General features: G+C 44.4%; 2 protein-coding genes across 4 annotated transcripts; both read right to left on the bottom strand.

Annotated features, from left to right (window-relative positions):
- Positions 1-213: 213 nt before the first annotated feature.
- Positions 214-9,778, bottom strand: bod1l1 (biorientation of chromosomes in cell division 1-like 1). Of its 2 annotated transcripts, none has more exons than XM_047020377.1 (28): positions 9,523-9,778; positions 9,212-9,336; positions 8,885-9,075; positions 8,298-8,777; positions 8,032-8,181; positions 7,711-7,868; positions 7,499-7,595; positions 7,271-7,394; positions 7,085-7,148; positions 5,059-6,943; positions 4,892-4,962; positions 4,677-4,802; positions 4,517-4,589; positions 4,375-4,421; positions 4,183-4,261; positions 4,027-4,085; positions 3,867-3,930; positions 3,683-3,738; positions 3,510-3,602; positions 3,270-3,419; positions 3,060-3,183; positions 2,486-2,538; positions 2,255-2,381; positions 2,004-2,068; positions 1,828-1,915; positions 1,537-1,690; positions 1,352-1,423; positions 214-1,218 (listed from the first exon to the last, which is right to left on the bottom strand). In XM_047020377.1, exons 1-28 carry the CDS (start codon positions 9,637-9,639, stop codon positions 1,089-1,091), a joined length of 5,022 nt encoding a protein of 1,673 aa, XP_046876333.1. In that variant the 5' UTR covers positions 9,640-9,778; the 3' UTR covers positions 214-1,088. The 2 variants fall into 2 exon arrangements, with proteins under 2 accessions (XP_046876333.1, XP_046876340.1); XM_047020384.1 differs by having other exon boundaries at positions 2,022-2,068; positions 9,523-9,766.
- A 411-nt stretch (positions 9,779-10,189) lies between these two features.
- On the bottom strand, positions 10,190-13,264 carry aurkb (aurora kinase B). 2 transcript variants are annotated; one of them, XM_047019488.1, is made up of 9 exons: positions 13,085-13,264; positions 12,802-12,837; positions 12,473-12,551; positions 12,286-12,331; positions 11,974-12,162; positions 11,569-11,707; positions 11,175-11,323; positions 10,902-11,076; positions 10,190-10,781 (listed from the first exon to the last, which is right to left on the bottom strand). In XM_047019488.1, exons 1-9 carry the CDS (start codon positions 13,088-13,090, stop codon positions 10,608-10,610), a joined length of 993 nt encoding a protein of 330 aa, XP_046875444.1. In that variant the 5' UTR covers positions 13,091-13,264; the 3' UTR covers positions 10,190-10,607. The 2 variants fall into 2 exon arrangements, with proteins under 2 accessions (XP_046875444.1, XP_046875452.1); XM_047019496.1 differs by having other exon boundaries at positions 13,187-13,259.
- Positions 13,265-14,183: the final 919 nt, after the last annotated feature.

The raw sequence follows: 14,183 nt of genomic DNA, 5'->3' as shown, positions 1-14,183 counted from the left end.
CTTAATGGTCACATCATTCATCGCTGGATTGTCAGATTTATCCCCCATTAGTAGACTTGAAATGTCCTCTCTACTTAGTTGAGTTGTTTAAACCTTTACGTGCTACAGGCAACTTGACCATTTAGATGGTGCTAAAAATATACTTTTTGTGAATGTGATCTTTTGTACTTCACATTGTGACAGAACAATGGTTTAAACAGAAGATCACACCTGTTTCCAACAGTAAGAAAAGTTTATTTTGTACTTTGAATAATGTTAACAAACCATTGTGAGCTATGTCTTATAAAAAAATACTCAAATAAAAAAATCACCTAATGAGGATGATAGGTAGCACATACCCATCAACATGTAAAATCCAAAACATGAACAATACAACAGTAATAGCTTCATAACATTCACAGAATGAAGATTTCAATGTTCTGTCAACAGTGACAAGCACACTTAAGTAAAAACAAATGGCATAAAAACAATAGTAAAACCAGCTATGAGACTATAATTCACATCTATAATTGTTACACAGCTTTACTGTATATGAACCTAAATGCGTGTTAAGATTGTGAACATGCCATCCAACATTCTGAGGACCACTTACATCCAACATGAAAGACTAAAGCATCTGGAGTTCAATCACTCAAACAGAACATTTAATTTTCTTATAGGTGACAAGCTAGTTCCCAAGCCGTTACTATTCAAGTGTAAGGCTGGGTGAGATGGAAAGCAAACATGGATAACTGTGTTGTGGTCATGGGAATGTGAATAAGGCTGCACAGGAACACAGCAATCAACGTGATCAACAGGCAGACCAGGGACAGCTCTGTGAGCTCATTGCAGGTAAGACGCCATTAGCCAGAGGAACTAACACTGCTGTTGTAGACATTACCTTTCTAATCAACGAAGACCCCAGACCCTTCCTTTTCAAACACTGAAACTAAGCTAATAAACTCAATGGAGCTATGGGTTTCATAGCAGCTTGATGAATGAATGTAATTGCACACACACTGATTGATATTCAGGGATTTACCCCCCAAGGGAGGCGAGTCTCAAAGACATCAGTCTGCTGTCGAGTCTCTCTAGGTTCTCCCGTTTGTTCATCGCTTGGCTCTTTTGGAGGGGGGCTCCTCAGATTTCTGCCCTCCTCTGGTGCGCAGCGCCGGGGGACTAGCTTCCCGTTTACGGCCTCCTTTGGCAGCCGTAACAACGGCCTGCCCTCTTGTTCCACTACACAGAAATAAAAGAGGAAAGAGTTAACACACGGTGCAGTGTAATACTGAAGTCCAGTGGTTAACCAAACATACAATTACAATCATATATATTGACAATAATATATATTGCCCCCTTCCCTTGAACTTACCGTGTGCTTGCGGCACTTTCCTCTTTACCTCCAAGTCTACTAGCCCGGGTAGAAGGCTTACTTGGTTTGTTCCTGAGAAAAACAACAATTTGAGTGAAAAGTCTCCCTATTATTCATGTGGCACAGCCTCTCGGACAAGTCAATTATTCAGTCTCTCTAAGACACCTGGCAGGTCAAACACGTACCTCTCAGCCTCCAGACGGGCTGCCAACCTCGTCGTAGTTCTCCTCTTCGTCCCACCTTCCTCCTCCTCCTCCCCCTCCCCCTCCTCATCTTCCTCCTCTCCTTCCTCCTCCTCTTTTGTTTCCCCCTCCTTCTCATCAGGCTTGTCTTTTTTCTCTGAAAAAAGAATGCATCATTATTGTGCTGCGAAGACACAGTGACGAAAGATACCACAGTACAGTGTGTGAACTAGTAGTACCAAGGACTTAACCAAGTACATCTTGTTCTAACTGAGTATCTTTTGTGGTCCATACCAGGGTCATCTTGAGTCACATCCGCTCCCTTGGAGGGCCTTCCCCTTCGGACTGGCTTTTTTTTAGGCTTCTCTTTGTCCTGCTCTCCCTAGAAAAATCACCCAAAACACATCCGGTATTATATTTCTGTTGGTTTGTAAGCAATAGGAACATGCATTACATTGTGCTATACTTAATTCATCGGTTTTAGTTTCGCTGTGACCCTCATGTTTTCTTTCCTCCTGGTCTTCTGACTGGCTCTCTGGGGCAGAAAGAGAAACAGGAATGTTCCAGAGAAAAGAGGACATAAAGAAATAGACAAGTTAGTAAAATGCAGCTGTAAAAAAAGATTTTAATGGACAGAAAACATTTCAACACCACCTCTACATAAAATACATACAGTACAGTGTATCTCCTACACTAGTCTGCTGTATGTGTGCTTCCTCACCTTTAACCTCTTGAGGCAGGTTCTCTTCCTGCTCCTGGGGTGATTTATCTTCTTGCTCCTGGGGCAATTTCTCTTCTTGCTCCTGGGTCTCACCGTCCGGTACCTCCTTCTCATCAGGCTGAGTCTCCTTCAACAGAATCAAACCGTTATTTAACAGGCTACCTCCAAACAGCACACAGGCCCACTGTGACTCAGTTCACTCAGTGGATCAGTTCATAGAATAGTACTCACCTCTGATGTTTCCTCTCCTCCCTCAGACCGTTTCCTCTTCCTTGAAGGTTTGCCTACAAGAAAATAGTTAGTAAAGCACCAAAATGGTGTAGTTGGGTAAGTTTCACCTTAAGCCTGTTCTTGGCACTAGCAGAAGCCATCGATTGTCCTTCGCAGCAACGTTTAGCACAGCGGTTTTCAACTGGTTTTGTCCCAGAGACCACCATTCTTACTAGAAAGTAATCCGCGGCCCACTGATGTGCCTGCACGCGTGCCTAGGTGTGTGTGTGTGAGAGCGTGCATGTGGATAGAAGTTTTCCATGTTGCTTTCATTTAAAAACCTCAAACAAATCTAGATATATTTACTTAAAAACCTCAAACAATATACATAGAATCTGAAAAATTTAAATATGTGTATGTGAGATTCTGAACATTAATAAAATATAAATAAATTAAAATCAATGGTGGACTGATCAACATATACTCTTGTCGCGGACCCCCTGCAATGCCGCTGCAGACCACCAGGGGTCGCGGACCCCCGGTTGAAAACTCCTGGTTTAGCAGACCAACAGTAAGTTCTGCATGACAGACTCACAGGCGTCAGTCGTCTCCTTGGACTCAGATCTCTCTGCGTTTTCAGTTGCCGCTGGTTGAGTTTGAGCTTTGGGTGGTCTTCCACGCCGGCCAGGTTTCTTCGGTTCCATCTTCTCCTTGCCTTTCTGGAAAGAACAAACACAAGCACACAACTGAAATCGAGCACTTTCAACTCCCAATACTTTATGAAATCCGTGAAACGGACACCCACCTCCTCTTTCTCCTGCGGCTTCTCCATCAAGGTTTCTCCTGCTTTCTCCTCGTCCTTCTTCTCTTTCGTCTTACTGCCTGCGGGCGTTTCTTTGGCCTGGGCGCCTGAACGCCTGCCTCGACGAGTAGGAGTCTCCTCTATTTTCCCAGGCTGCCATGACAACGACAGAGTTATTGCACAACACACCACAAAAGGATTTACCCTCAGGAGTCGTCAGACACGCGTTCCAAAGCGTCTAACCTCTGGTGGCTGATCGTCTTCCTCCACGGGGGCCTTGGAAGACCGGCCTCTCCGTCGGGTTTGGGGCTCCTTGGCCTTCTCTACGTCACCTTCCTGTAGCAGTCAGACCGTGGCTCAGGGAAACGCATGTTTACATTGTCACAACTGGGTATGTTTTGAGAAGGAAGGCTCACCTCAACAGACTCTGGAGATGGATCCTCCTGGCTCTGTTGGTCCTTACTCTCCTCACCTAGAGCGTGGAATAATGTAGATGAATGAAAGAAATCCAATTTGTATCCATTATAAAATTGTGTGAATCCAAGTTTAGTTCATAAAAGTTGAATAAAGTGAATGTGAAGACGTATAATTGTGCAATACCAGAGTCCTTGGGCATTCCAGTTTTCTGATTTGATAGTTTTCTTTTGCGAGTTACTCTCCCCTCCTGAAATACAGGGAGGTACATGAGAAATGACATATAGAACTTGCATTTCATAATATACATATAGTGTGAAGACCATCCTGAAGACAAATGATTAACCTTTTCAGACAGGTCTGATTCTTTTTCATCTTCTTGTCCATCTGACTTGGATGCATTACCTGAAACAAAGCACCAGTCAATGACAACCGCACCGCATACGGTGTGGCAATATAAACTGTTACAAATAAATAAACAGAGGAAACTTCAGAAACGTACTGGATTGTTTTTCCAGTTTGGATGGCTGGCCACGCCTCTTCTCCCTTACCACCTCTGGACCAGGAGGGAGACCCTTCCCCTGGAGCACACAGGGAGGGGCAGCACAGGAAAAACAGTCAAAGGAAGAACAGTTATTATACATGTTGTCACTGATATTAAAAAGACCACGGTGATCTTTCAAATTGTACTTACAGCGACTGGGTCTTCTTTTTCCTCCAGTGTTTCCTCCTGGTCTTTATCTATGGGTGAAAAACATCAAATCTAGTGAGGCTCTGTCAAGCAAGATATATGACTGCCTATGGTTTTCCTGTGTTGACTGTGTTTAATCACTTACTCATATTTTCACTCTCCATCATGATCTTGGGGTCCATGGGTTCCACAACCATCTCTTCAGTCAGCTCCTCTACCTTTACGTTGAAAATAGTATGATAGAACACATTATCAGTCCCTCCAAGATTCGATTGTTACAATTTCTGGTGAGATTTAAAACCTACATTTGAGTCGTTCTCCTTTTCTGCAGCCATAGATGGGGTCCCACTGTCAACTGACAGGGACTCTTCAGGCTTGTCAGGGCTAACATTGGTGTGGTCCGTTCTCTCTTCACCTGGGCCAACATCCTTCTTTAAAAAAGAAAGAATAATTTATACTAATAATATATTATTTTAAGTCGCAGAAAAGTTCCAAAAGTGCAGTCAAATGCTATTCTTACCTGTTGCCCCAATTCAGCTAGTGACTGTGCATTTGAAAGAACCATTTCAGTTACCTCAGCAGTGGAAGCATCTGAAATGAATGAATTATTCTTTAACAGCAGTAACAAAAAAAGCTTTTCAGGGTCTAATGGCCTAAAATACTTCAGCACTGAACAAACACACATACCTTTTCCCTCTGGTTCTGCCACAGGAACATCCATCTGCTGAGATCCCACGTCTGTGGCATTTTCCACCTCTTCCTGCACATGCACAGAATCTTGCCACTCTCCTCCTCCAGGTGGCGCTGTTTCCATCTGCTGTGGAGCCAGGGCGGCGGCCTCCTGTGTGGCTACGCTCGAGGACACTATGCTCTCAGGGTCCATGGAAAGCAGCGTCAGGGCGGCCTCTTTCATCTTCAAGTCGGCATCCTGGAAGGCCAGCTCTGGCAAGGACTGTCCTTCATCTGCTGCCGTAGCTTCTCTATGGTCTCCCTGTACGGCCACAGCAACGTCTGTGACCGAGACCAGCCGGGCATCCTCCGAAGTGCAGATGTCCACCAGGGTGAGGAGAGCGTCGGCCTCAGACGCCGGCAGACGTGGTTCCACCTCACGCAGCCGCTTCACGGCATCGTCCTCGTCGTCGGGTTCGGGGGTGATGTCACTCAGCGCATCGTAGGTGTCATCCGGAACCGAGGGAGTGACGATGGCGGCGCTGGGATCAGAGTCTGTGCACGCGTCTTTCGGCTGGGGGGGTGTCCCGGAGAACTCTGGCACCTCAAGAACGGGCGAGGACACGGGCGGCGTTGAGGACTTGTCCGACTTGTCGTCTCCTTTGATTCCTTTGGCTTCGTCTTGGGGTTCTCCTTTCTTCTCTGGGATTTTAGTCTTCTTCTCAAGTTTCTTGGCACTCTTGTCCTCGTTCCTTTCTGCTGGGATCTCTTCAGAGCCCCTCCTGTGTGCCTTCATGCCTGGGTCTTTTTTTCTGTCTTTCAACGTGTCAGGCTTGCCTGCAGGTGCTCCTCCTTTGCTTTTGACATCCGTGCCCGGCGCTTTCTTGTCCACCTTGGATGAGGACGGAACCTTCACATCTTCCTTTGATTTGGATCGACATTTTTCCATTGCTTTGCCTTTCACAGACTGTGACTCTATCTCCTTAGACTTTCTGGGATCTTTCTCCATCTCAGAGCTGGGCTTGATTGACTTCTGGCTTTCCTGGGTGCCATCTTCCACTTTAGGTTTCTCTTTTTCACCATCCTTGGCCTCAGACCTAATCTTCCCCTTCTCCACGTGCCTAGTCTTCTCCACGTCCTCATTGTGGTTCCTTGACCTCTTCAGACCATCTTTAGGGGGTTTCTCTCTCCTTTTGATATTGTCAGGTCCTGGCTCCATGTCAGATCGTTCCTCAGACGAACCAGTCGAGTCTCTGAGCAGCTGCCTCAAGTCGCTTTTCGCGGAAGCCTTCTCTCCTTTCGTCTTATCCTTCTCTTTGGCCTTGTCTTTCTCCTTACCCTTCTCTTTGTCTTTCTCCCTCTCCTTGTCTACTTTGGTAGCGTCTACAGCAGTCCCCTTCCCCTTTTTCGCGTCTTTGTGAGAGCCTTCCTCACAGACACTCTCCGACACAGACGCCCGAGCCTCCCTGCCCATCCCTAAAGTTCTTTTGTCACTTTTGACCTTGATCTTCTTCTCCCCTTTGTCATCCGAGGAGACTTTAAGCTCCTTCTGCTGAGACTCCTCCCCATCCCCTTCAACCCTCTTCTCTGACTTCTGCTTGGGCTTGGCACGCTCGTCAGAGAGACTGCGCTCCTTGTCTTTGCGCTCTCTGGGGTGCAGCTCTTTGCGAGACTGACGGTCAAACTTCCCCGCAGAGCGCTGCTTGAGCGACTCTTCCAAGCCCTGCTCCAAGTCCAGGATGAAGGAGTGCGTACGACTTCTGTCGGCCGCCTTTCTCGGATCGGCGGAGTCTTCCGAAGTGCTACCGCTCTTCCTTCTGCGCCTCTCGTCTAATGATGCAGACTCTGAAACCTTTCTGATAGACTTTGGTTGCGAGCTCTTTGAAGTCCCAGCCTTTCCTTCCTATGGGAGAGATGCAGACACACATTACTCAAAGACAATACATTATTTTAGTATTTTGTGTTTTAAGTAACCAATGCTTCAATGCATTCTAAGTATTTTTTCATCCAGTAATGTTATTATATATTTAAGAGAGATGCTTACTTCCTTCTTGGCATATTCACACTCTGAATCTCCTTTCTTCTTGATGAAAGTATCTCCTTCTTTCCTGAAAAGAGAGCATGTCCTGTTTTACTACAAAGCACATATGTACTCTTAATCCAGATATAAATGTACCGAGTATAAAAACACTGCTTTCAAAGTCTTCACTGTTCACTAGTACGTGCACACCTCGAGTCCCGTTTTCTCTTCCGACTGAGGGCCATTTTCTTTTCCAGAACCTTCCTTTCCTTGCGAGCTTCCTTGGCCCTGGGTCCCTCCAGACTGAGGGATGCCGTCTCCTGCCTTCTCTTGTCTATATTTAGAGTGCAAAAGAAGCCATTTGCCATTAAATGATAACAATAACACCCTCATGACGTATTTACCTAATATTTTCGGTATTCTTCTGTATTTACGTACTCTGTTCTTCCAGTTGAGCCGCCCTCTGTTTACGCTTCTCCTCCATTCGCTCCCTATTCTGTTGTCTCTTGAGCAACCTCTCCTCCTTGTCTTTCGCCTAGGTCAGAATTAAAGAAAGCAACATGCTGGGTTCCATAAGATTTTCAGCGAGCAGGTACACTAGCTTTTTGTCGATACACTAGTGTTTGCATTCCATTCAAGAGTGCACTCACTGCCGACCGCCGACGCTGCTCCACAGTGACTTCGTCATCTGAGTCGCTATAGTAACGCGAGTAGAGGAAGGGTTTGTGGACGTATGCCTGTCGACGAGGTTTACGCTCCTTGTCTTCCTCATTGTCTGTACAGGTCTGCTTTTTCTCTTCCTTGTCACCTTCAAATCATAAATAGGATATCTAATATTTGGATGGTTACCTTTAATTAATCTCAATTGTAGACTTTATATATATATATACATATATATTTATACAATTACATACACTCAAGTGTAGACATATACTTTTGCAGTGAAAAGAAAAAGATATCAAAAGGCATACCATCGGACGACACTTCACCATCCTCCGAGGAGTCAGATGGTGGTAACTCATCGTCGCTCTCCTCCTCAAATGAAGACAGGTCACTGGTGTGGACGGAGCTGACAGTGATGTCACTGAGGCCTTCGAGGTCAGAGTCTTCCAAAGAGTATTCTGAAGGGGGGGGGGGGGGGGGGGGGGGGGGGGGGAGGTGATGTTTGGTGTACAAGTTCATTCCTTCTAATTCAATGATAATAAACAGCTTTGCAGTGACAGACCAGCCAACATACCTTCTTTAAGCCTCTCTCTGGCCTTTTGTTTCATATGGTGTTTCTCACTGGGAGATCTGAGTGGATCAACATCTAGTGTCTGCCCTTCTTCTTTGGGCGTTCCTGAGATCTTGCTGTCAACTTTGTCTTTACCCTCGTCTGCCAGTTCAGGAGTCCCAACCTCCTCCTCCTCAGTCTTCATCTCAGTCAATCGCTCCCTCTCTGAGTCCGTCAGCTCTACATCCTCCTTTTTGACATCCATAGCGTGGAAATCTGACAAAAGCATCAGATCTTCTTCTCCTGTCTCCTCTTGGTCTTCTTCCCCTTCCTCAACAACATTCATGTCCTGTTCCCCCTCCTCCAAATCCAGCATCGGCTCCTCCAAGCCCCCCTTGCGATTTTTCTCCCCACTGGAACTGGCCCAGGAGCTGGCTTCCTGGTTAAGGGTGGTTATGGTATCCAGGATGGACATGGCATTTCCAGCAGGGGCAGAAGAAGAGGCTAGACAGACAATGAAAATTACCTTGTTAATGTTCAGCTAACCGAGAACTGTGTCTATTGGTTACACACATCTGTAGACAGTCATTTCATCTTCTGTGCTTGTTTACCTTGCTCAGGTAGGTTGTGGGCAAGCTTCTCCTCATCGGGTACAGGTAGGGCAGCTGGTTCCTCGACATAACAACCAGGTGACAGGAATTCCCGGACCACTCTTTCTACCTGAGGCCTAAAGGTATGGTTGATTTTGGGATCCACTACCTGTGCCACTATCCTGTCTACTCCCTGCTCTAGCATTCCAGACCTGTCACAAAATTAAGATGAACATAATATCAATTCAATATGAGTTATTCTTCACGACGGCAAATATATAAATCATCGAATATCCATAATAATATGGGACACGTGAATACACAAATTAGCAACGCATTTCTACTTACTGAAGGACCAATTGCCTGATGTTGTTTCGCAGTTGATTTTTGTTCAAGTGAGGACTCCATGTGTGGTTAGAGAGGTGGTTAGAAACAAAGTTGTCCACTCGTTGTTTTAAATTCAGGTAGGCAGGCTGAAAAAAGTCAGACAAAGGTAAAGAATGTGAACAAAAACAAAGAGTGTAAGCGAGTGAATAAAAACAAGAGTTATAATCTAGCTGTAATTAATGGTGCGTGAATGAGTGTGTGACAGAAACAGATAAGTAAATGGACAAGTAAGTTTGAAGTTACAAAGAGCTAGCTATGAACGCAATTGCTACCTTTGTATCCACATCTGCAAGGCAGTCTCTTCTGAATTGGTCGAAGAGACCTTGAGTTTTTAAATGGTTGACGATCATGGATACCAGCTGCGGGTCTCCTGGTGGTAAACCAGCCATCTGTCAACTTTTGTTCGTTTCCGACAAACTGAAAATGTTAATACACCGATATCTGGAGGGCAAACTCATTCAATCATCCTCTGAAGTTCTATTTTGACTTGGGAAAATCGCATTTGACCCGGAAACTAATTGCAACAGCACCGGAAGAAAAAAGATTACCATTGGCATTATTTTGTTTGGTGACCTCTTTCGGCAGAAATTGCATAAGCAACTAATAGAAGTCGATACCATTTCCTTTCGTAAAATTCACAACACTGTAACACACCTACTCGTTACTGATTATTGCATTTGTCCAGATTTCGTCCAAATGTATTGTCAATTTAACAATTATGTGCTGTGGTAAATCCATTGTGATTGTATCAACCTGCATATAATCCACAACATAAAATGTCTATGGCAGTGGTAGAATTCGAATCACGGCCCCGAAGAGAATGGGACCTTTATCCAGCACCCAGCAAGGCCGCGCTAACGTGAAGCCAAACTCACGCTAACTTAACTCGTTTTCAAGAATGATTAAATACATTGCACCCAAGGAAAAAAGTTTATAAAATCGTATACACTGACATATTTATTAGACAGTATGCATATCCAGACATCCCCTTCCATAAAAGTTCTATCAAAACAAGACACCTTTAAATTCACTCATAACTGAACATCAGTGGTTCTTTGGTTTAAGAAAGCACATGACCAGTTGAGAGAAATTGTACATCAGTGTGAATATGGCATAGGATAAAAATACAAATAGACCACCTGCAATGACCAATTACCACTCCCTAGCATGCTAACATTTATAAAATACAGACAACAGAACTAACTGTACACAAGTAGCAAGTAACTGAGTCATCTCTTCAGAGCCTGGCAGTGTTAGATGGTAATGGAAATAAAAATAAAGTCCATAAATCCTGATTAGCAGGTGAGAGTCACCCACTCCAGGACAAAGATGGTCCAACAGACCATATTGTTAAGGATCAAGGCTTGTTTGAAGGGCAGACAGGAGGCAAGACCCGGCGAGAGTTGGCCCGCACCCAGGGGTGTCCCATGACATTCTGCAGGGGGAGGCGCATGGAGGGGCTGTGGCGGAGGAGCTTGGATATCAGATCCCGAGCCCCGTCACACACCACTTTGGGGAACTGCAGATCAACCTGATATTTGGAAAGAGACATTTGAAATCACATCCTGAAAGGGGAAATTCCTTCTCTACGGTCACAATCGATCAAATCGTTTTGATCGGCAGGTTTTGGAATTGTGAAAACATAGCTCACCTTGGTGATACGCTTGTAAGTGTCAGAGTGGGAGGCAGTTTCAAATGGGGGGTTCCCGACCAAGCACTCGTAGCAGAGTACTCCAATGCACCACAGGTCCACCTTCTCATCGTGGGTGCTTCCTTCAATCATCTCTGGAGGCAAGTAGTCCAGGGTTCCACACATTGTCTTACGTCTAGACAGCAAAAAAAATGCAAGGGTAATGTCTATAAAATTACAATGATCCCAGAATCCATTTGTAAGGGCTCTGTGTGAGAGTAACTGTTCCCTCACCTCAGAGATGGTGCATGGACAGACCAGCCAAAGTCTGCAATTTTCAGCTCTCCACGGAAACCCAGCAAGAGGTTCTCTGGCTTGATGTCACGATGGATCACTTTCCTTTCGTGGCAGTACTGCAATGCATCGGCCAACTCCTCCATGTACTAATAAAAAGACCATTAAACATCCAGGGTTAGATCACACCTCAAACCATGATACTCATGTCAGCTTTGTATCTCATAAAAAAACATTTTAAAATCCATCTTATGTTTAATGAAGCACATGGTTGCACACCATCTCATGGCCACATTAAGGGAGTTTTAAGGGTTGAAAGTGGGAAGATCATTTTAGAACCCCAGTGTTGATTGTCTACCTACAGAAAAGCATCAAGCCCCCTCCTCCCTCCTACCGTGGCTGTCCGCTGGTCATCAAAGCGACCGCATCGCTGCAGCTCTTTGTACATCTCGCCTCGTGGAGCGTACTCTAAGATAAGGAAGACCCGCTTGCGGTCATGGAAGTAGTTATAGAAGCGCAAGATGTTGGGGTGTCTGGAGGAAAGATTGAGTTATGGAGAGAATGATTTAAATCAAGGCTAAATTAATAAAATATAAGCATTAACAAAAGCTGGGTGATATTTATACACCAATACATAAACAAAACTGGTTTATTGTGCATACAGTACATTATGTATGTATATTTGGTTCCAAGTATAACTTCTCATCCATCATCCTTGATATGAGTCAATGGATATTGTCTTGTGACAAATCTTAGCTTGTGTCAGTATTAAAAGGGCAAACCACAATTAGATACTGACCTAAGATGAGACTGAATCTCAATTTCTCTACGAAGTTGGTGTTCCACGCCTTCTTTTTCCATCTGAGATTTGAACAGCACCTTCAATGCTACAATGACCTTCAACTTCTTCTCTCTTGCAAGATACACATTCCCAAATTTGCCCTTCCCTAGGGGCCGTCCAATATCAAAGTCCTCTATGTTGAATTTCCTGAAAATAGACAGGGCACACATGACTACGATCCAAAGCACTGTTATGTTAAGGGTGGGTTTTCATAGTAACAGTAGCACTAACATATCATGACATTCTGTTAATGTGTGGCAGCTTTCTTACTTTGAGGGTGAGCTAGAGGAAGAGTTGACAGGTTCCCTCCCAGGTCCTGCAAGTGTGGACACGATGTTTAGCATTTCAACAGTACTTGGTCCCATCATTGTTATCTTTACTACAGTCAGTAATTTCGTATAACATACCAAACTACAAATTTAGCACCATTATGCATTAATTCTGATATGAGACTCACCTGTGATGGCATTTTTTGCTGAAGCCTCTGGACGGTTAACCTGAATTCGCTGTGGACCCCCACTTAACATTGTAGTAGTCTGCCAAAATGGATGCATCAGAACGGAAGAATAAAAATGGCATAAACAAGACAAATTAAGCAGGTTTGGTTGACAAATATATATTAGGTTGTATGTTACATCTGGCATGTGATTCAGGCCTTTAACGGCATTCTAACGTTAATATTAATTGTTCTAGCTAGTATGACCACACATCAGTGTAGCACTTCTGCTTGCTGTGTAGCTAGTAGCCTTGGCGGCGAATGGAAAAATAGACTTTAGGTTGACTTACTGGTCTAATAACTTTGGGATCTGTGTTCTCCTTGTTCTGAAAAAGACGAGACGTGTTAAGGAGCAAGATAAATTTAATCCGGTATGGCAGTAGGATTTTCCATCAATTCCCTTTACAACAAAGATAGTACAGTACGGTAGCAAGGCTAGCTTTCTAGCAAAAGCTATGCACTAGCTCTAGACTAGCGCCATCTCTTCTGGTGTGAGCTAACGATATATTGCTAACTAGCTAGGTAGCTAGTAGCAACACACACCTTCGTTAGCCGTCAAAGCAAAATACGTACCTGCATCTTATTTCAATAAAGACCAACGTCAAGTGTAAAATACTATTTAAAACACGACGCCAACCGCTAAAACATGTAGTAGCAACCAGGCGCTTAGCTTACTCGTAGGGCCAGCTGATATTTACTTGTAATAAGACATTCAGCGACCGCCAAAGTTTTCAAAAAGCTACGTATGTCTTCTGTGATAGGCTACGTCTCCCAGCTCGTTGCTGGTTGGTCCAATAGCTAAATAAACGATTGGTGGATAGATAGACTAGATGTACTTTACCAGAATATCCACCAGAGGGCCCTCTTACTGTTACATGGTTTTACATTAACATTTGGTGAGTATGTCCACATGTTAACATCTGCATTTTATAACAATATTTTTGTAAATACAAAAACACGTTGCATTCCTGAAGCACGAATAACGTCAAACTTTGAGGAAAGGAATGGTTAGCCTCCATAACTATCCGAGATACCCAGTGCGTAGGTAAGCACACATCACTGAATAGTGGATTTGCATACATTCTATTTTTGTTTTAATTGCTGATGTAACATACAGAGCTGTTCGGGTGGTGACATGCCATCAAGTGTATTATGCTTGACTGGGAGCTGCTAGCTTTTGCTGGGTAAAGTTCTTCCAACTGTGAAGTGGTCCTTTCTGCTCCAGTTGGCTCTGTCCTCTGCTCCTGCGCTCAGCGGGATACCTAAACCCACTTCAACTTGGAGAGGTTTTCCAGAAAGCATGCTGAACTCTGCAGCTTTAGTAACAAGGAGCACTCACTGCCCACACGCAAACGGTTTCTCCACCTGGGACATCTACCTGATAGGAGGCTGAAGCCATCCGCTGCTCATCCACTCTTCACCAACCATCCACAGATTTGTGTGGCCCTAACTATTTGGGTTGAGGCCTTAACGCAGTGGCCACGGTTCAATTCCTGTTCAAGACATTTCTGCATGTCTTTCCCTCTCTCTCTCCCCCCCATACATTTCCTGTCTATTCTCTAACTACTGGCTGGTCATACACTCTGGATAGTTCTCACACACACATTGTTGATATTAAGGCCAGTTTATTTTCAAACCTTAAGGTTTGAACAGTTTGAATTGTTCAATGTGA

This window comes from Hypomesus transpacificus, chromosome 1 (assembly GCF_021917145.1).
Source record: "Hypomesus transpacificus isolate Combined female chromosome 1, fHypTra1, whole genome shotgun sequence".
NCBI lineage: Eukaryota > Metazoa > Chordata > Actinopteri > Osmeriformes > Osmeridae > Hypomesus > Hypomesus transpacificus.
The sequence above is the reverse complement of the archived record's forward strand: the minus strand, read 5'-3'. Positions and strand labels throughout refer to the sequence as shown.